General features: G+C 45.3%; 2 protein-coding genes across 2 annotated transcripts; one reads left to right on the forward strand and one right to left on the reverse strand.

The window, feature by feature from the left end:
• The first annotated feature begins 4,707 nt into the window (after nucleotides 1-4,707).
• On the forward strand, nucleotides 4,708-7,754 carry TUBB4B (tubulin beta 4B class IVb). The gene is made up of 4 exons (XM_077283977.1): nucleotides 4,708-4,866; nucleotides 6,013-6,121; nucleotides 6,194-6,304; nucleotides 6,536-7,754. Exons 1-4 carry the CDS (start codon nucleotides 4,810-4,812, stop codon nucleotides 7,594-7,596), a joined length of 1,338 nt encoding a protein of 445 aa, XP_077140092.1. The 5' UTR covers nucleotides 4,708-4,809; the 3' UTR covers nucleotides 7,597-7,754.
• On the reverse strand, nucleotides 7,644-22,143 carry CIMIP2A (ciliary microtubule inner protein 2A). The gene is made up of 7 exons (XM_077283978.1): nucleotides 21,987-22,143; nucleotides 21,519-21,760; nucleotides 13,054-13,202; nucleotides 12,816-12,933; nucleotides 12,183-12,277; nucleotides 9,203-9,320; nucleotides 7,644-7,844 (listed from the first exon to the last, which is right to left on the reverse strand). Exons 1-7 carry the CDS (start codon nucleotides 22,082-22,084, stop codon nucleotides 7,774-7,776), a joined length of 891 nt encoding a protein of 296 aa, XP_077140093.1. The 5' UTR covers nucleotides 22,085-22,143; the 3' UTR covers nucleotides 7,644-7,773.
• Between the last annotated feature and the right edge of the window lie 684 nt (nucleotides 22,144-22,827).

A 22,827-nucleotide genomic window follows, 5' to 3' on the forward strand; every position in this document is an offset into this window, starting at 1 on the left:
CGACCAAATAAAGTTCTGAACTTTATTCAACGACCAGCGATATCACAGCAGGATCCAGATCGCTGCTGCGTGTCAAACACAACGATATCGCTATCCAGGACGCTGCAACGTCACGGATCGTTGTCGTTCTTGTTGTAAAGTCGTTTCGTGTGAAGGTACCTTTACACTCATTGTTACAATTTGTGTAAAAGGACCTAAGCCCTACATAATGAGTACATCATGTAATGGGCACATCAGCTACCTTAGGAATATACAGTAGAATCTTCAATGTTCTTTTTAAATTTGATTTTTACCATAAAGCTGGCCATACACATCAGATAGATGTGCTTTCTTTGTAAAAGTCACTGTCAAACACATTTGGCAGCAGCTTATTTCTATGACAAAGGATTGGGCAATTGAATTATAATCGCCTCATCCTTCTTTCCTCCTGACATCATCTATTGGTGGAACAGTCGGGAGCACCCTATACATATATGGTTGGCTGATACCAGCAAAATTGGCAGATGACTTTTACCTAATGTGTATGGGGGCCTTAAAATTCTTTTAAATGGGGCAGTGATTGGCTGAACAGTTGTTTGTACGAATATGTGTTCCAATTATTTCATGTGTAAACATGACAATTCATTAAATGGTGCATTGCTATTTTGCAATTGATCGCTTTTTAAAGTTAGGACAGACTCTATTGTTTACGGTCAGCACATTCATGTAATCAGAAGATGTGCTGCCGACAATAATTAAAAGTTTATGAACGGAATGGGAAAATAATGATTATACAAATGACCATTCATACAAACCACTATCACGTTCATTGATAGGCTGCTGTGCTGTCACACTAGCAGTATTTGGTCAGTATTTTACATCAGTATTTGTAAGCCAAAACTAGGAGTGGGTGATAAATGCGGAAGTGGTGCATATGTTTCTATTACACTTTTTCTCTATTTGTTCCACTCCTGGTTTTTGCTTACAAATACTGATGTAAAATACTGACCAAATACTGCTAGTGTGACGGCAGCCATAGTTTGTTTAAGAGGACCTTACCCCTACATAGTGAGTTCTGTGAGTTGGGGTCTAAAATGGTCACATCATCTACCTTTGGAATATGCAAAGGAACCTTATAAATTAGATCATGAATCGCCTTGCATAGAATAAAAAGTCCCATGAAAATTTCACTAGCAGCTGAGGACACTTTTTAGCGAGTTTAGGATGGGCTGTTGAAATTTAATTACCATCTTAACAAAAGTATAACCAAATATTGAAAGTTCAGCTTAAAGGGGTTGTTACACTAAATAGATGATAAATGTATGATTGATGGAGAACGTTCTCTGTCAGTTCCATAGAAGTGAGTGAAGTAATGGATTGAGCATACAAGACATCAGACCGAGTTTAAGAACACAGTAGTCATTCGAAATGCATCAGCTTTCACCTCCTTGCACCCCTTATCCCCAATCATGTGTAGGCATATTTTAGTGTTGCCATATCAATTTTAATCATAAATTAAAAATAAAGGATATGATTTTATGGTTTAAAGCTGGACTCAATTCCTTCACAAGGCTTCTCCACACCAGAAACCTACCTGATTGCCATCAACGGTGAGCTGAATATTTTTGTTGCTTTCATACACAACCATATACCTTCACAAAAAGGATTTTGTTACAAATCCCCATTAGTCATAGGCTTCTAGCCTGAAACTTTTTTATTCTTTTTTTTTTTAGAATGGTAAACCTGTTTAAACAACTGCTTCCTCTGCTGAAAGCACAATCCCTTGCTGGACAGGAACACAAACTGTTAACTAGGTATCAGGAAAGGACCTGATAGATAAATGCTAATTGTCAGGTTGCTAATGGCTATTGTTTGCTGTAACAATTGTACCCTATGCTGGTTTCTAGAGATGTTCTCCTATTAAGTGTGTGAAATAATCACTAAGAAATGGGGTAAAAATACAGTAAAAAATATCTAATGGATCCACTCCCATAAAAATGGCTCTTTAGGAAGTCTGACTGCTGAGTCTCTTACCGATTCCAACAACTAGGGTCATAAATGTCATAAAAGCATAGTTTAGTTGGAAAACCCATATATGTAATGGGTTAAGGCTATGTGATTTATTCACGGGTGGTCTGGTTTGGAGTCCGAAATTAATTTTGCTGCCTAGTATTAAAAGGATTGTTTACTACAAGACAACCCCTGATTAATGGGCTAATTGAGGTGAAACAAAAATTGTGATACTCGCTTTCTAGACTGGTGCCGCTTGTACACACTCAGCGCTGCATCCCACAGTTTCCTGGCATCAATACCCCATATGAAGATTCTAATCGTCTGCAGCCATCAAATTTTATATCAGCAAAAGAAAGTTGGCTTGGAAAAAATGTGAACGGTGCAACCGATCGGTTGTCGCTGATTGGCTGTAGCAGTCACATTACATCCATGCCGGGTGTTGATGCCAGGATACTGGGGGCGGACATAGCATTGAGTGCAGAGAAGCATCACCAGTCCAGAAGATTAGCCAATTTAGACTTTTTTTTCTCAACATTATTTGTCTTGCATCCATGGCATGGATGTTGGATCTTTTTAACCTTCAGGTATTGCGATACAATTGTGGTCGGTGTTGGGGAATTATCTCCATTCAGGACCCCGCGGTCAGGCCGGGTATTGTGATACGAGCATGATCCGTGTTTGGCCCTTATCTCTGGTCAGGACCCCGGTATTGTTACACAAGCGTGGTCCGTGTTTGGCCCTTATCTCTGGTCAGGACCCCAGTATTGTGGTAGGAGCGTGGTCCATGTTTGGCCCTTATCTCTGGTCAGGACCCCAGTATTGTGGTAGGAGCGTGGTCCATGTTTGGCCCTTATCTCTGGTCAGGACCCCGGTATTGTTACACAAGCGTGGTCCGTGTTTGGCCCTTATCTCTGGTCAGGACCCCGGTATTGTTACACAAGCGTGGTCCGTGTTTGGCCCTTATCTCTGGTCAGGACCCTAGTATTGTGATAGGAGCGTGGTCCATGTTTGGCCCTTATCTCTGGTCAGGACCCCAGTATTGTTACACAAGCGTGGTCCATGTTTGGCCCTTATCCCTGGTCTGGACCCCGGTATTGTTACACGAGCGTGGTCCATGTTTGGCCCTTATGTCTGGTCAGGACCCCGGTATTGTGATATGAGCGTGGTCCATGTTTGGCCCTTATCTCTGGTCAGGACCCCAGTATTGTTACACAAGCGTGGTCCATGTTTGGCCCTTATCCCTGGTCTGGACCCCGGTATTGTTACACGAGCGTGGTCCATGTTTGGCCCTTATGTCTGGTCAGGACCCCGGTATTGTGATATGAGCGTGGTCCATGTTTGGCCCTTATGTCTGGTCAGGACCCCGGTATTGTGATATGAGCGTGGTCCATGTTTGGCCCTTATGTCTGGTCAGGACCCCGGTATTGTGATATGAGCGTGGTCCATGTTTGGCCCTTATCTCTGGTCAGGACCCCAGTATTGTTACACAAGCGTGGTCCATGTTTGGCCCTTATCTCTGGTCAGGACCCCGGTATTGTTACACGAGCGTGGTCCATGTTTGGCCCTTATGTCTGGTCAGGACCCCGGTGTTGTGATATGAGCGTGGTCCATGTTTGGCCCTTATCTCTGGTCAGGACCCCAGTATTGTTACACAAGCGTGGTCCATGTTTGGCCCTTATCTCTGGTCAGGACCCCGGTATTGTTACACGAGCGTGGTCCATGTTTGGCCCTTATGTCTGGTCAGGACCCCGGTATTGTGATATGAGCGTGGTCCATGTTTGGCCCTTATGTCTGGTCAGGGCCACGGTATTGTAATACGAGCGCGGTCCATGTGGAAACTGTTACAGTAAACGGACGCTGGTTGACATGGTAGAAGACGTGCATCGATTCTTCACCATTTTTGTGGGACATAGGATCTCTTTATTCTATGAAATGGACTGAGCCATTTTCTGGGTACAATGGAGGATTGTGTGTGCTATAGCTGGACCTTTATGAACAACGTCTCATGGAACATGAAAGTGGTCTTGAGAAATTTTCAGTATCTTATTTCCCGTTTTGTTTTTTTAGCAAATGTCACATTTTTGTGTAAGCAGTATATCGTCCAGTCATATGTGAGGTAAAATATTCACCACAGATGACAACATCCATTGGAAACCATGGTCACAGCTTGTGTTTGGGAATGTGTCTCTATTTAATTCATTATTTAGTGTAATACAAGGCGACTTGTCTGAACAGGACAGGTTTCCAGGATAAACAGACCCAGAGAGGCCACAGCAGCGGGAAACCACACGGCCCTCACGCTACTACCTGCCGGTAACCAAGGACCCTTAGGAACCGAATGTGACGCAAGTCAGTGAGAGTGCGCAGTCTGCAAAGCGTAAAACCCGTCTGTGAATAAGCGCTTGGCAGCGCGCTAACCGTTCTTGGCGCCTGACGAGCATTGCAGTGGTTACTAAGACGCTCACTAGATCCCGCCTCCTTTCGAAGAAAGTAGCCAACCAGGGGGCCAGTCAATCATTTGAATGGAACCAATCAGTGCGTGAGTAGAGACCGGAGTTAGGTGACCATGACAGCTGACAGGCAGCCAATTAGAACACCCTTATGGTAATATAACATTTGATTGACAGTTTCTTAAGCAATGCCTGTCTCTTGAGTGAGCCCGCCCACTTCCCGTCATCCAATAGGAGCCCTAGCGCCTAGCAACAAGGTCTTGAGCCGCCTATAAAATCTGCTGAGGCAGACGGTTAAGATCAGTTGCTCGCGCAGTCACCAAAGGAATTTACAGCACAGTCATCTGCCCGGATTTATTCCGTCAACATGAGGGAAATCGTGCACCTGCAGGCCGGACAGTGCGGCAACCAGATTGGAGCCAAGGTAATTAATCGGGAGGAAAGGGGAGCCGGGGTTTTCTGTCATAACCGCTGCCTCATTCATCATGTTCCCTACAATATGGCGGCTGACAGCCATTCAGCCGCATTGCGGAGATTTTTAGCTGCCGTACAGGATGTGTACCGGCTTCTCGCGCCTACTCCACTCCCCACTGTAGTATATTCCTGTCACTTCCACACTCGGTAATTATTCGCCGGCAGTGCGGTGGTTAAGCGTCTGTCTCAACGGCCTTTCCCGCCCCAAAGCCGGCAGTCACGTGACGCGAGCCCGCTGGGCGTGCCTTATCGCAGGACTGTTAGTGGTGGGCGTGCCCACCCAGAACCTGTCGCATCACGTGTCAAAGGTAACATATTTGAAATTCAAATCTTACAGGTCGGCGGGAATTGAACCTGCGGGCACCACGTGCTCAGTGACGTCACCCCTCCCCTGTGGTGCTCTAATGCTTTTGCTTATTGGGGGCTCTGTTTATGGCAGCAGGTGCCGCAGATGGAAACCTCAGTATGACTTGGCTTGCTGGTACTTGTGGTCACTAAATTGGTCAATCTTCTTTTAGAAAGTTATTCACTAGTGGCTGGGTGGAATCTGTCCACTATGGGGGTTAATGTGTAGTGTTATGGACTGATGTACAAAGCTGCATATGGCTAGGATCTCACTTATATGGGCAAGGATTCTGGCATCTTGCTTGTTTCCTGCCATGTACAGGCTATGGCGTCCTCCTGTAATCAGCAGATGTTGCCCTAATTCTGGAAAACTTCTATACTCGTGGGATTTTATAGTTTCTGGGTCTCTGTTGCTGTGACATAGGACTAATATTGATGACTGGGGCCTCAGTTGCACTTTATTTCTCTAGCTACACTTAGAATTCCAATGTTATGGTCCTCTTTAATCTAAAGTGATTCTCATCCCAAACATAATGTTGCTAGGGTTCACGGACTCTAATCAGTGGTGATCAAAGTTTGATGTGTGTGCGTCCCTTCATCCTGAGAAGGAAGGGGCACATGCTGTGAGATGGCATGCCACCTGGTGCTTGCCATGTAACCTGATCTGGGAGTAATAATCCATTGTCTGACACATTAAAGGAATAAACTTATATTTTTGGTTTCCTAACTTTTTTTTTTTTCTCTCATCTAGTTCTGGGAGGTGATTAGCGATGAACATGGCATTGACCCAACTGGTACCTACCATGGAGACAGTGACCTCCAGCTGGAAAGAATCAATGTCTACTACAATGAAGCCACAGGTGACTGACTTTCATCTAGAAGCCACTATTTTCCCCCTTGAGTTGTTGCTTATGATGTAATCTTGCCTGTAGGTGGCAAATATGTTCCCCGTGCTGTCTTGGTGGACTTGGAGCCTGGTACCATGGACTCTGTGCGCTCTGGACCTTTTGGACAGATCTTCAGGCCCGACAACTTTGTATTCGGTGAGTAATCGGGAGTCTTGTGACTAATATTGGTGTACGGATGGGTAAAAAAATAAAAATAAAATAAGAGGCATGCTATTGCAATTGTACAGGCTAATGACACATTAAAATCCATGTCTTGTGTTGGCAATCGTGGGCTCTTGGGACACCTTGCGGATGATCTGTTCCCTTTCAGGCTGATGGTTGGATGAGGTTCTTGCATCTTGGTAATTTATTCAATTGTTCTTATAGGTCAGAGCGGCGCTGGAAACAACTGGGCAAAAGGGCACTACACAGAAGGAGCAGAACTGGTTGACTCAGTACTGGATGTTGTGAGGAAGGAAGCAGAAAGCTGTGACTGTCTCCAGGGTTTCCAGCTTACCCACTCCCTGGGTGGTGGCACTGGGTCTGGTATGGGTACCCTCCTTATCAGCAAGATCAGAGAAGAGTACCCAGACAGAATCATGAACACTTTCAGCGTTGTGCCCTCCCCCAAAGTTTCTGATACTGTAGTAGAGCCATACAATGCCACACTGTCCGTCCACCAGCTTGTAGAAAACACAGATGAAACCTACTGCATAGATAATGAAGCCCTATATGACATCTGCTTCAGAACCCTGAAACTGACAACCCCCACCTATGGTGACCTGAACCATCTGGTATCAGCCACCATGAGTGGTGTCACCACCTGCCTGCGCTTCCCTGGCCAGCTAAACGCTGACTTGCGTAAACTGGCCGTGAACATGGTGCCTTTCCCGCGTCTGCACTTTTTCATGCCTGGCTTTGCCCCACTCACTAGCCGAGGCAGCCAGCAGTACCGTGCCTTAACAGTGCCAGAGCTGACCCAGCAAATGTTTGACGCCAAGAACATGATGGCTGCCTGTGACCCACGGCATGGCCGCTACCTGACTGTAGCCGCAGTGTTCAGGGGCCGCATGTCCATGAAGGAGGTAGATGAGCAGATGCTGAATGTGCAGAACAAGAACAGCAGCTACTTTGTGGAATGGATTCCCAACAATGTGAAAACTGCAGTGTGCGACATCCCACCCCGAGGCCTGAAGATGTCTGCTACCTTCATCGGTAACAGCACAGCCATCCAGGAGCTGTTCAAGCGCATCTCCGAGCAGTTCACCGCCATGTTCCGCAGAAAGGCCTTCCTGCATTGGTACACCGGTGAGGGCATGGATGAGATGGAATTCACCGAGGCCGAGAGCAACATGAACGACCTGGTGTCAGAGTACCAGCAGTACCAGGACGCTACAGCAGAAGAGGAAGGCGAGTTTGAGGAAGAGGCCGAGGAGGAGGCTGCATAAGGCGCCCCCTGCAGTTGTAAATTATGTTTAAAGCTGTAACTCTCCTGTTCATGAATTTCTTGTTTCTTGATGTTCATGTTTATTTGTGTTTAACCTTCTCCTGTTCCTCTTTCTTTGCTGTACAGATCTTCACTCCACCATTAAAGCATTTTTCATAAGTCCTTGTTTGAGGTCTTCTTACAGTGGGTACTTGAGGTACAGCTGCCTAGTGGTGGTCCCGTAGGTGTAGCCAACTGTGTCCCTAAAGCCTGGAGCATAAGAGTGGTGGGTTACAAAAGGTGTCCTCATAACGGCAGGTAATAGGTCTTAATTATATGCACGTTATGGCTTAATGGCCAGCTATAATGTACAGAAGGCAATTTTTTTTTTTTATGCCTTTTTCAGTTTAAGGGTATGTGCACACTTGCAGATTTTTCCGCATGGATTCTGCAGGTAGAACGTCCTGCGTTTTTACACCTGCGGATTCCTATAAAGGAATAGGTGTAAAACACTGCGGAATCAGCACAAAGAATTGACATGCTGTGGATTTGCATGTGCACTTCAGATTTAGTTTTCCATAGGTTTACATGGTACTGTACACCATGGAAAACTGCTGTGGATCTGCAACATGTGCACATGCCCTTGCTGGGACCCCACTTACAGCAGGATCGATGTAAAACTAAACTGGTTCAGCATACTTGTTAGCTAGATGTGCAGGTGAGTGGTCCCTAACCGGAGTACTTTGCCTCACTGTGTGCCAGCAGGCATCAAAATAGATGGGAGGGGGAAGAGCAGGGCCTGAAGTGTCTGACAATCGCTTCACCTAAAGTAGCACCGACCTGTGCTGTGGCAGCTATAGTGTACTATATGGACTAATCTAGTGAGAATCCATGTGACATGAGAGGGACCAGTAGTATGGGTTGTATCACTTAATCCTGACATTAAATATGGGTTCAATTTATGCAGGTAACCCCTTCCCCCCCCCTCTAGATGTGATCAACCTTGATGCAAAGAGTTTGCATCGGGTCACTTGTGGCCCATAGCGAGACATGTTCTGCTTAGTTGATGGGACTAATCATATCACTGACTGATAGCTTTGGTCACAAACTAATGCTGGGACACTCGGCTGATTCCAGACTTGTATGTATAAACTTTTTTTTTTTTTTTCTTTTAAACACATGCTTCGTCATCCTCTCAGATTTATTTATTTTTATGTGGGGGGGTTTTTTTTTTATGCCAAATCCAGGCCTGATGTCAGACATTTGACTTATTACTGTGCAAATGGTGGCATAATTGCCTGTCTAATACCAAGCAAATCCTGACAACATGACCCTTGACAGCTGGAGTTGGGGAACACTGATAAATGCGGTCCTACCTAATGTGCCCCTGTGAATGGAACACTAGAGTACAGTAATATTGTATTACCAACAAGTTATGTGCTGTAAATGTTTACATAACTTGGGAAAGTTATGAAATGTTCTGTTCCTGGTCTAAAAGATCCTTAGATGTACATGCTCAGTAGTGGGTACATGCTCACTAGTGGGGTCTGCGGTTTGGCTTTCAGACTCCACAGCCCTGCATTAAACACATCAGCTAAATCGGTGGTCCTATGACAACTACTATTCACCCGGTATGAAGCCTGTGTACTTAGGCAAGAGACCAGCGGGGCTGTAGATCTTCATTGCAGGCCTGAAAGGTGGTTTCATTCTCCATTCCGAGCTTGTGGCAGGTGGTCTGCTGTAAATCTAGAAGAAATGACAAGCTCAGGACTGGCCTAATGGGCTTGGTAATAATGATCGGTGTAGGTGCCCTCTAAGGCTACGTTCACATTTGCGTTGTTGGGCGCAGCGTCGGCGACGTAACCAACAACGCATGTACACAACGCAGCGTTTTGCGACGCATGCGTTGTCATAAGATCCTACAGATCGGGACTTTCGGCGCAGGGAAAACGCTACAAGTAGCCCTGTCTTGTGCGTCGTACAACGCATACCGGCGCATGTCCATGTGCCCCCCCCATGTTAAAGATAGGGACGCATGCGTCGACGACGCTGCGCCCAACAACGCAAATGTGAACGTAGCCTAACTCAATGGGCATCTCATGATTTGGGGAAGAGCAGGTTCTAGGCTCCTGAGCAGGGTGTTAACCTAAATGTGACAGCGGTCAGTCATCACCGTGTGTGTGTATGTATATATATATATATATATATATATATATATATATATATATACACAGCCTTCTAGGACTGTTTAATACCTGTATAGTTATAACCTGTGAATAGAGCAAGGTTACAGCTATTTGTGGAGGGCTGGGCTCAGATGCCCGCAGTTGGGAGTCCCACCTAGGATATGATTCATGTGGAGGAGGGAGGCCTACTAACCCAAGATTATGGTGTTAATAGTTCAGTGGGAACAAGCAAATTGGCATAATCCTAAACCTAACAATTAATGTGACTGCAGATTACCCGGACACCGTCCTGGTGTCAATGCTGAGATGGTGCTGTTTGAAGGCATTTTACTGTATAACGTAGATTTTTTTTCCTCTTTATCGGCTGCAAAAATAATCCCTTGGATACACAGGTACAGCAAAAACAGGTCCCATTACCTGCAGTAAGGTATTAACACCTGACATTTTTGGTCAGCCTACAGTGGATGAGGGCATCAGGAATGTGATGCAAATATATATATATATATTTTTTTTTTTTTTTTTGCTCTCTAGGAGCCAAGTAGTAAGAGTGAATCCTCAGTACTCGGTATCGCTGAGTATGACGCCGTTCTGATGTGTAGTGTGCTGCTGGTGATCTCAAAATGAGTCCTCAGAGTACCTGAATCATCCTGGTAGTTAGCTGCACAGACAGATCCTGTAAGCATTATTTTTGATATAACAGAGGGACTTTAAATAAATTGTCTGGTGGAAACAAGTTATCACCTGTAATTTAGAATAGCTGTTAAATAATGTATCGGTGAGGTCAGACTGCTGGGGCTTGCACGGATCACCAGAATGGAGCTGCAGTGCACATGCATCATCTACCTCTCCATTTCTGATGGGACGGCAGCCCTATAAAGAATAAATAGAGCTGCTGTCAGCATCCGATCTCCTAATCTATTCAAACAGGGATAAAAAGTCTCCTTGATGGGGCACCCACCAATCAGCAAGTTACCCTGCCGATGCATCATAACTTGTTTTCACTGGACAACCACCTTAATGTAGGGGCAGAACTATAGCAGTTACATTTTTGTGTAGAGGTCTGTATTATGTTATTGTACATAGGAGCAGTATTATAGTAGTTGTATTCTTGTACATAGGGGAGCAGTATTATAGTAGTTATATTCTTGTACATAGGGGAGCAGTATTATAGTAGTTACTGTATATTCTTGTACATAGGAGCAGTATTAGGCCGGGATCACACATACGCGAGATACGGCCGAGTCTCGCAGGTGAAATCCCTCCTCTGGCGCCGGCACTTGGGAGCGGAGCGTGCAGCTCCATGTATTGCTGTGCGGCTGCACGCTCCGTCCCGCATTGCCGGCGCCAGAGGAGGGATTTCACCTGCGAGACTCGGCCGTATCTCGCGTATGTGTGATCCCGGCCTTATAGTAGTTGTATTCTTGTACATAGGGGCAGTATTATAGTAGTTTTATTCTTGTACATCTAATATATAAAGTTGAGTGTGTATTGGCCAAGCCCACTCTGCAACCAATCACTAAGCATCTTTCATTTCACCAGAGCTGTTAAAAGATGAAAGCTGAGCTGTGATTGGTTGCTATGAGCAACAGTTTTCCTTGTAGACAGTTGTGGTAACTGAGCCCTATTTTAGCATTTCTATGGTATTATCGTCCTTCTGTGAAGCTGGAAATAACATAATATATTACCGTGCTGACACAGACCACCCTCTGCCACAGACTGCAGGGGGAGCCCAGAATCCGGAACTTCTTTGTCTGACATGAAGCATCAAATTAACTTAAATTTAAAACACAGATGAAAAAAAGCAACACAAGACGGATTTCTCCAACCCAGGTATCATTTTAATTGGTGTTGCAGCGCCAACCTGACAATGTTTGCTCTGGCTGGATGTTGTGGGATATTAGGAGTAGTAGTCCGGTGGCTCTGATGGGATGATATGGGATATTAGGAGTAGTAGTCCGGTGGCTCTGGCTGACAGGTGATGTGGGATATTAGGGGTAGTAGTCCGGTGGCTCTGATGGAATGATGTGTGATATTGGGGGTAGTAGTCCGGTTCTTCTGTGTGATTGGGATATTAGGGGTAGTAGTCCGGTGCCTCTGGCTGACGGATGAGGTGGGATATTAGGGGTAGTAGTCCGGTGGCGATGATGTGGGATATTAGGGGTAGTAGTCCGGTGGCGATGATGTGGGATATTAGGGGTAGTAGTCCGGTGGCGATGATGTGGGATATTAGGGGTAGTAGTCCGGTGGCTCTGGCTGACGGTTGATGTTGGATATTAAAGTGAGTGTGGCTATGCGGCGTGGGCAGGGCTATACACTCAGCTTTATATATAATCATTATTTTTTTACAACTAACCACAGTTAGTTACTGTTCCCGGGCAACGCCAGGCTCTTCAGCTAGTTTACATTAAATTATATTTCTCACCTGAATCTTATCAAATTCATCCATACTTGCTTTGATCCCTGGTCCAAAACCAACACCAAGAGCATATTGGTAACGAGGAATGAATCCGGTATAACCTATTGGTGACACAGAGAACTACAAGTAATATAATGTGTATATCTCTGTATATTATGAACCTTGATGCACTGGTTATCATGGGGTCTTGGGGCCCCTCTGCAACCGTTTTGTCATATAAGGTCTTTCTGGCTCTCACTATGGAGCCCCATCACAATGTCGGCCAAGTATCTGGAGGACGAATGAGGTGAGTGAGGTGTTCGTGCTGCGGTGCAGAGTTGTAGCTGTAACACTACTACAGCGCCATCTAGAGGCCGCATTGTGTCGTTTCTATGCAGGCGCCTCTTATTTTAACTAACTCAAGCTTCACCTTTAATATGATAGTCATTTAGGGGCAGATGTGCTTCATATCTGCTTCTAAACCAGTGACCAGTCCGTGGGTATACAGTAGCTGGGAGTTGTCGCCTCAATATCTGGAGGACTGTAGATTGGAGACCACCATTCTGAGATTTTGGGGTCCTTCCAATTTTTGGCAAAATAAGTCTGTCACTTTCCACTCCCCTAAATGCTTTTGGCAACCCCTCCCAAGAAGCAACTTACCAGGTATGGCCTTGCGCTGCAGATTATCGGGTAGGTCTACTTTAAGAGCTTTCATGTATTTATTTAAAGGGGATTTGTATTCTTCCTTTGGCCTCCATTGTCTCTTGGTGTAAACGTCCTGTAAGGAGAACCCAAAAGCTGATTGCCAGGAACAGCTGAAAGAGGCAGAACCTGCTATGTGGCAACTAATATGGCAGGAAATAGGGCCTCCTTCAAGAAGTCACCAGTTTTCTCATACTTTTCTGTTGTGGTCGTGCGTATATTCCGCTGGCTGTTTCATATGCCATCTTGTCACCGATGAATGGACCTCTGGACCGCCGTCCACTACTTCAGGGACCATGTGACACAAAGAGGTGGCGTGCTGACACCGCATCATACACTGGAGACCTGCAGGGGTGACACTAAGAGTAACCAAGTCTGCTGTTTCTTACCTATACTGAGTGATTTATGCAAAAGTGATACTATTGACAAGTGGAAGGAAACCCCGCAACTCAGCCCCGAAGTGGAGACCCTGTAATGTACCAAGCGGGGGAGGTCCATCAGACCTGCCTGAGCAGAGAGAACATGTCGGATTAGTAGGTATTGGTAAAAAAGTGTTAGATTGAATTCCTCTTGGAGCTGATGCAAACTTCTAAGCAAAGAGTTTGTAAATAATTGTTCTATCGCTCAGATCCCTTTTTGGTCCCAATCAGAAAAACCCTTTAACTTTGATGCTTCACCCAAATTGGGATTACGCCATAGCGTTCTGCATTTAGTGTATCCGTAATCACCCGTCCGTTTCTTTCCTCAGTCCCACACTTTATACACTAACGCCAATGTGGGGGGGAGAGGATTCCCAGAATCCCGGACTCCAGAAGTCACAGAAGTGAGGCCCATGTCACATTATGTACTTGTCCGTGTCTTCTCTATTCCCATCCATGGAGGTGTTGTAGTTAGGGTCCAATAAAATACCGCCATGGCTCAGGAACGGCCGGACCACCCTCATCCTTATTATGTGGCAGAGTTTGTAGTGTTATTCTGCTGATTACGCCATACTAATTCCCGGAACATGGGACGGAGGAAGGCGATGGGGGAATCCTAATCTTCAGCACAAGACAGTGTGGGCAATTGTAGCTTCAGCTTTGTGGGAACAGTTTGGGGAAGACTCTTACCTGTTCACCATGACTGTGCACAGAGCACAAGGGCTATAAAGACACGGAGGAGGAGTTTATAGTTGGGGGGGGGGGGGGGTGTCTTAGTCTGGTTTCATATTTGCGTTCAGGAGGGCTGCGGATGGCTGCCTACTTCCTTTCTTCCTCCCTGAAGTTCCGCCTACTTCTGTATGCGTCCTGCATTTCCCTGCGTACCTATCTTAAACATTGGGTACGCAGGTGCATGCGGATGCGTTGCATGCGGATGCGTCAGGCGTTTTGACATGTGCGGCGACCGCACGGAAATGCTACATTTTGTGCTTTCGTGCAGTAGCCGCATGTGGATGAATCCGCATGCAACGCATGTCCCTTTGTTCCCAATGTTTAAGATAGGTACGCAGGACGCATGGAGAAGTAGACGGAGCTTCAGGGAGGAAGAAAGGAAGTAGGCAGCCATCCGCAGCCCTCCTGAACGCAAATATGAAACCAGCCTTACCTGTATATTCTGCAGGGTTCCTAGTAATATTGGGGTACTTTCTGTATATAGTTGGGGGATCTTATTTGTATATTCTGTGGGGTGGCTAGTAATATTGGGGTACCTGCTGTATAGTTGGGGTCTTAGGCCTCTTTCACACTTCCGTTTTTTACAATCGGTCACAATCCATCAAAATGTTGAAAAGACGGATCCTGTGCAGACTGTAAAAAACGGATTCACTGTGTCCATTTTTTTTTACGGATCCATCGAGGCTATGTGCACTTGTTGTGTATGCGTCTTCACCGCGTTTTTCTGCTGCGAAAACGCATACACAACACAACCCAGGTTAAAAATAATAAAAAATAATAAATCGTGATATTCTTACCTTCCGGCGTCCCCCGCAGCCTTCCCGATGCTCCTGGCAGCTCCCGTTCCCAGTGATGCCTTGCGAGACAATGATCTGTGATGACGTAGCAGTCTTGTGAGACCGCGGCATCATCAGGTCATTTCGCAAGGAATTACTGAACGGCGGCATCGGGAAGGCTGCGGGGGACGCCGGAAGGTAATAATATCAACATTTTTTATTTTTTTATTATTTTTAGCATTATATCTTTTTACTATTGATGCTGCATAGGCTGCATCAATAGTAAAAAGAGAGGGAGAGAGAATTTTCCTGACGGGAAATTCTTCCGCGCACGCTCAGTTTCAAAAGACTGGACCCGTCGCTGGATTCCAGCCTTTGACAGTCAGCTACGGATTCTGCGTCCATAGGCTACCATTATAGCCAACGACGGACAGCGCAGGATCCGTCGCACGATTTTCCAACGTACACAAAAACGTTTCTATGTGGTTTGTCTCCGCCCGACGGACAGCGATTTTATAACAGATCCAGGGCACGACGGATGAAACGTGAGGCCATCCGTCGCTAATACAAGTCTATGGGAAAAAAACTGATCCAGCAGAAACATTTGCTGGATCCATTTTTTCACAAAACGACGCATTGTGACGGTAAAAGAAAGACGGAAGTGTGAAAGAGGCCTCACCTTTATATTCTGCAGGGTGGCTAGTAATATTGGGGTACCTGCTGTATATAGTTGGGGGGTCTTACCTGTGTATTCTGCAGGGTGGCTAGTAATATTGGGGTACCTGTTGTATATAGTTGGGGTCTTACCTGTATATTCTGCAGGGTGGCTAGTAATATTGGGGTACCTGCTGTATATAGTTGGGGTCTTACCAGTATATTCTGCAGGGTGGCTAGTAATATTGGGGTACTTGCTGTATATAGTTGAGGGGTCTTACCAGTATATTCTGCAGGGTGGCTAGTAATATTGGGGTAACTTGCTGTATATAGTTGAGGGGTCTTACCTGTGTATTCTGCAGGGTGGCTAGTAATATTGGGGTACCTGCTGTATATAGTTGGGGTCTTACCTGTGTATTCTGCAGGGTGGCTAGTAATATTGGGGTACCTGCTGTATATAGTTGGGGTCTTACCTTTATATTCTGCAGGGTGGCTAGTAATATTGGGGTACCTGCTGTATATAGTTGGGGTCTTACCTTTATATTCTGCAGGGTGGCTAGTAATATTGGGGTATCTGCTGTATATAGTTGGGGTCTTACCTGTATATTCTGCATGGTGGCTAGTAATATTGGGGTATCTGCTGTATATAGTTGGGGTCTTACCTGTGTATTCTGCAGGGTGGCTAGTAATATTGGGGTACCTGCTGTATATAGTTGAGGGGTCTTACCTGTGTATTCTGCAGGGTGGCTAGTAATCTTGGGGTACCTGCTCTATATAGTTGGGGGTCTTACCTGTATATTCTGTGGGGTGGCTAGTAATATTGGGGTACCTGCTGTATATAGTTGGGGTCTTACCAGTATATTCTGCATGGTGGCTAGTAATATTGGGGTATCTGCTGTATATAGTTGGGGTCTTACCTGTATATTCTGCAGGGTGGCTAGTAATATTGGGGTATCTGCTGTATATAGTTGGGGTCTTACCTGTATATTCTGCAGGGTGGCTAGTAATATTGGGGTACCTACTCTATATAGTTGGGGTCTTACCTGTATATTCTGCAGGGTGGCTAGTAATATTGGGGTATCTGCTGTATATAGTTGGGGTCTTACCTGTATATTCTACAGGGTGGCTAGTAATATTGGGGTACCTGCTGTATATAGTTGGGGTCTTACCTGTATATTCTACAGGGTGGCTAGTAATATTGGGGTACCTGCTGTATATAGTTGGGGTCTTACCAGTATATTCTGCAGGGTGGCTAGTAATATTGGGGTATCTGCTGTATATAGTTGGGGTCTTACCTGTATATTCTACAGGGTGGCCAGTAATATTGGGGTATCTGCTGTATATAGTTGGGGTCTTACCTGTATATTCTGCAGGGTGGCTAGTAATATTGGGGTACCTGCTGTATATAGTTGGGGTCTTACCTGTATATTCTACAGGGTGGCTAGTAATATTGGGGTACCTGCTGTATATAGTTGGGGTCTTACCTGTATATTCTACAGGGTGGCTAGTAATATTGGGGTACCTGCTGTATATAGTTGGTATCTTACCTGTGTATTCTGCAGGGTGGCTAGTAATATTGGGGTACCTGCTGTATATAGTTGGGGTCTTACCTTTATATTCTGCAGGGTGGCTAGTAATATTGGGGTAACTTGCTGTATATAGTTGGGGTCTTACCTGTGTATTCTGCAGGGTGGCTAGTAATATTGGGGTACCTGCTGTATATAGTTGAGGGGTCTTACCTGTGTATTCTGCAGGGTGGCTAGTAATCTTGGGGTACCTGCTCTATATAGTTGGGGGTCTTACCTGTATATTCTGTGGGGTGGCTAGTAATATTGGGGTACCTGCTGTATATAGTTGGGGTCTTACCAGTATATTCTGCATGGTGGCTAGTAATATTGGGGTATCTGCTGTATATAGTTGGGGTCTTACCTGTATATTCTGCAGGGTGGCTAGTAATATTGGGGTATCTGCTGTATATAGTTGGGGTCTTACCTGTATATTCTGCAGGGTGGCTAGTAATATTGGGGTACCTACTCTATATAGTTGGGGTCTTACCTGTATATTCTGCAGGGTGGCTAGTAATATTGGGGTATCTGCTGTATATAGTTGGGGTCTTACCTGTATATTCTACAGGGTGGCTAGTAATATTGGGGTACCTGCTGTATATAGTTGGGGTCTTACCTGTATATTCTACAGGGTGGCTAGTAATATTGGGGTACCTGCTGTATATAGTTGGGGTCTTACCAGTATATTCTGCAGGGTGGCTAGTAATATTGGGGTATCTGCTGTATATAGTTGGGGTCTTACCTGTATATTCTACAGGGTGGCCAGTAATATTGGGGTATCTGCTGTATATAGTTGGGGTCTTACCTGTATATTCTGCAGGGTGGCTAGTAATATTGGGGTACCTGCTGTATATAGTTGGGGTCTTACCTGTATATTCTACAGGGTGGCTAGTAATATTGGGGTACCTGCTGTATATAGTTGGGGTCTTACCTGTATATTCTACAGGGTGGCTAGTAATATTGGGGTACCTGCTGTATATAGTTGGGGTCTTACCAGTATATTCTGCAGGGTGGCTAGTAATATTGGGGTATCTGCTGTATATAGTTGGGGTCTTACCTGTATATTCTACAGGGTGGCCAGTAATATTGGGGTATCTGCTGTATATAGTTGGGGTCTTACCTGTATATTCTGCAGGGTGGCTAGTAATATTGGGGTATCTGCTGTATATAGTTGGGGTCTTACCTGTATATTCTACAGGGTGGCTAGTAATATTGGGGTATCTGCTGTATATAGTTGGGGTCTTACCTGTATATTCTACAGGGTGGCTAGTAATATTGGGGTATCTGCTGTATATAGTTGGGGTCTTACCTGTATATTCTGCATGGTGGCTAGTAATATTGGGGTACCTGCTGTATATAGTTGGGGTCTTACCAGTATATTCTGCAGGGTGGCTAGTAATATTGGGGTATCTGCTGTATATAGTTGGGGTCTTACCTGTATAGTCTACAGGGTGGCTAGTAATATTGGGGTACCTGCTGTATATAGTTGGGGTCTTACCTGTATATTCTGCATGGTGGCTAGTAATATTGGGGTACCTGCTGTATATAGTTGGGGTCTTACCTGTATGTTCTGTGGGGTGGCTAGTAATATTGGGGTACCTGCTGTATATAGTTGGGGTCTTACCAGTATATTCTGCAGGGTGGCTAGTAATATTGGGGTAACTTGCTGTATATAGTTGGTCTTACCTGTATGTTCTGTGGGGTGGCTAGTAATATTGGGGTATCTGCTGTATATCGATGGTGTCTTCCTGTATATTCTGCGGGGTGACTAGTAATATTGGGGTAACTTGCTGTATATAGTTGGGGGGCCTTACCTGTATATTCTGCAGGGTGGCTAGTAATATTGGGGTACCTGCTGTATATAGTTGAGGGGTCTTACCTGTGTATTCTGCAGGGTGGCTAGTAATCTTGGGGTACCTGCTCTATATAGTTGGGGGTCTTACCTGTATATTCTGTGGGGTGGCTAGTAATATTGGGGTACCTGCTGTATATAGTTGGGGTCTTACCTGTATATTCTACAGGGTGGCTAGTAATATTGGGGTATCTGCTGTATATAGTTGGGGTCTTACCTGTATATTCTGTGGGGTGGCTAGTAATCTTGGGGTACCTACTCTATATAGTTGGGGGTCTTACCTGTATATTCTGTGGGGTGGCTAGTAATATTGGGGTATCTGCTGTATATAGTTGGGGTCTTACCTGTATATTCTACAGGGTGGCTAGTAATATTGGGGTATCTGCTGTATATAGTTGGGGTCTTACCTGTATATTCTGCAGGGTGGCTAGTAATATTGGGGTATCTGCTGTATATAGTTGGGGTCTTACCTGTATATTCTGCAGGGTGGCTAGTAATATTGGGGTATCTGCTGTATATAGTTGGGGTCTTACCTGTATATTCTACAGGGTGGCTAGTAATATTGGGTACCTGCTGTATATAGTTGGGGTCTTACCTGTATATTCTGCATGGTGGCTAGTAATATTGGGGTACCTGCTGTATATAGTTGGGGTCTTACCAGTATATTCTGCAGGGTGGCTAGTAATATTGGGGTATCTGCTGTATATAGTTGGGGTCTTACCTGTATATTCTACAGGGTGGCTAGTAATATTGGGGTACCTGCTGTATATAGTTGGGGTCTTACCTGTATATTCTGCATGGTGGCTAGTAATATTGGGGTACCTGCTGTATATAGTTGGGGTCTTACCTGTATATTCTGCATGGTGGCTAGTAATATTGGGGTACCTGCTGTATATAGTTGGGGCCTTACCTGTATATTCTGCGGGGTGACTAGTAATATTGGGGTAACTTGCTGTATATAGTTGGGGGGCCTTACCTGTATATTCTGCAGGGTGGCTAGTAATATTGGGGTACCTGCTGTATATAGTTGAGGGGTCTTACCTGTGTATTCTGCAGGGTGGCTAGTAATCTTGGGGTACCTGCTCTATATAGTTGGGGGTCTTACCTGTATATTCTGTGGGGTGGCTAGTAATATTGGGGTACCTGCTGTATATAGTTGGTGTCTTACCTGTATATTCTACAGGGTGGCTAGTAATATTGGGGTATCTGCTGTATATAGTTGGGGTCTTACCTGTATATTCTGTGGGGTGGCTAGTAATCTTGGGGTACCTACTCTATATAGTTGGGGGTCTTACCTGTATATTCTGTGGGGTGGCTAGTAATATTGGGGTATCTGCTGTATATAGTTGGGGTCTTACCTGTATATTCTACAGGGTGGCTAGTAATATTGGGGTATCTGCTGTATATAGTTGGGGTCTTACCTGTATATTCTGCAGGGTGGCTAGTAATATTGGGGTATCTGCTGTATATAGTTGGGGTCTTACCTGTATATTCTACAGGGTGGCTAGTAATATTGGGGTACCTGCTGTATATAGTTGGGGTCTTACCAGTATATTCTGCAGGGTGGCTAGTAATATTGGGGTATCTGCTGTATATAGTTGGGGTCTTACCTGTATATTCTACAGGGTGGCTAGTAATATTGGGGTACCTGCTGTATATAGTTGGGGTCTTACCTGTATATTCTGCATGGTGGCTAGTAATATTGGGGTACCTGCTGTATATAGTTGGGGTCTTACCTGTATATTCTGCATGGTGGCTAGTAATATTGGGGTACCTGCTGTATATAGTTGGGGTCTTACCAGTATATTCTGCAGGGTGGCTAGTAATATTGGGGTATCTGCTGTATATAGTTGGGGTCTTACCTGTATATTCTACAGGGTGGCTAGTAATATTGGGGTACCTGCTGTATATAGTTGGGGTCTTACCTGTATATTCTGCATGGTGGCTAGTAATATTGGGGTACCTGCTGTATATAGTTGGGGTCTTACCTGTATATTCTGCATGGTGGCTAGTAATATTGGGGTACCTGCTGTATATAGTTGGGGTCTTACCTGTATGTTCTGTGGGGTGGCTAGTAATATTGGGGTATCTGCTGTATATAGTTGGGGTCTTACCTGTATATTCTGCATGGTGGCTAGTAATATTGGGGTACCTGCTGTATATAGTTGGGGTCTTACCTGTATATTCTGTGGGTTGGCTAGTAATATTGGGGTACCTGCTGTATATAGTTGGGGTCTTACCTGTATATTCTGTGGGTTGGCTAGTAATATTGAGGTAACTTGCTGTATATAGTTGGTCTTACCTGTATGTTCTGTGGGGTCGCTAGTAATATTGGGGTATCTGCTGTATATCGATGGTGTCTTCCTGTATATTCTGCGGGGTGACTAGTAATATTGGGGTACTTGCTGTATATAGTTGGGGTCTTACCTGTATGTTCTGTGGGGTGGCTAGTAATATTGGGGTACCTGCTGTATATAGTTGGGGTCTTACCTGTATATTCTGCGGGGTGACTAGTAATATTGGGGTACCTGCTGTATATAGTTGGGATCTTACCTGTATATTCTGCATGGTGGCTAGTAATATTGGGGTACCTGCTGTATATAGTTGGGGTCTTACCTGTATATTCTGTGGGGTGGCTAGTAATATTGAGGTAACTTGCTTACCTGTATATCCATATGGGATGTAAATTTCAGGTAACACGATTCCTTTGTCTGCAGTGCAGCTGTGAACTTGTATTGGTTGCAGTTTGGGGGGCTCAGCTGGCATCTCGATGGGGGATTGCCTCAGGGGTGGCAAAATGGAGTGAGGGCTTTTGGTCACAGAGGGGTCAGGAAGGAGGCAGATTGTGGTGGAGCCATAGGTGTTTCCCAGCTGATTGCGAAGTCGGGGGCAAAATGCTGTACAACTATAGAATAAAACAAAATGAAAATTTCTACAGAGAGTAGAGGACCCCAGACTAAAACAGGGGCTCCTAGCTCTGGGCCACATGCCCCCATTGTCTGCATATATCTCAGCACCCTGGAGACGGGGAGTCCTTCTTCCCTCCACACTACCCATTAGAAACAACAATGAGCCCATGTGGGGCCCTGTGTAAGTGAGAGCCATTGTTACAGCAGCCACAGGGCACTCACCCAGGGATGTGATATGGATCCATGAAATGGCAGCTCTTGGGTTCTTGCGCCATTTTTAGATTGTATCCCCGCTGGCTCCGAGGTGCAGGACAAAACATGAACTAGGGGTGACACTGTGGCCAGAGCATTATACAGGGGCTGTTACTAGGCAACCATTGTGAGGTAACAGGTTCTGATAACTCATCGGAATCCGAAGCTGGAACGCTCCATGTCAATAAGAGGAGGAAACCTCATGTAAGGCCGAGTGGCTGAGACATATCACATACAGCTGGCTTAGATACAGCAATGCAGCAAATTATCACACATGACGGGCTTTAATATTATTTGTTTATATAGCACCATTAATTTCATGGTGCCGTACATTAGACAGGGCTACATCAAAATATAAATATCACTTACAGTAAACAAAACTAACAATGACAGACTGATACAGAGGGGAGATGACCCTGCCCTTGCGGGCTTACATTCTACAGGATTGTGGGGAAGGAGACAGTAGGTCGGAGGTTGCAGTAGCTCCGATGGTGGTCGTGTGGTCATTACAGATTGTAAGCTTTTTTGAAGAGATGGGTTTTCAGGTTCAGTTTGAAGGATCCAAATGTGGTGGATAACTGGACGTGTTGGGGCACAGGATTCCAGATGATGGGGGATATTCGGGAGAAGTCTTGGAGGCGATTGGGTGAGGAGTGAATAAGCGCGGAGGAGAGTAGGAGCAGGGCTGCCACTAGAAATTTTGGGGCCCCATACTGGCAAAATTTTCGGGGCCCCCTTAAGACTCTGCCCAGGCTCCACCCCAGCCCCGCCTCCAACCCTCGAACTGTCCACAGCACCACCGCTGTCTCTT

Source organism: Ranitomeya variabilis, chromosome 2, assembly GCF_051348905.1.
Source record: "Ranitomeya variabilis isolate aRanVar5 chromosome 2, aRanVar5.hap1, whole genome shotgun sequence".
NCBI lineage: Eukaryota > Metazoa > Chordata > Amphibia > Anura > Dendrobatidae > Ranitomeya > Ranitomeya variabilis.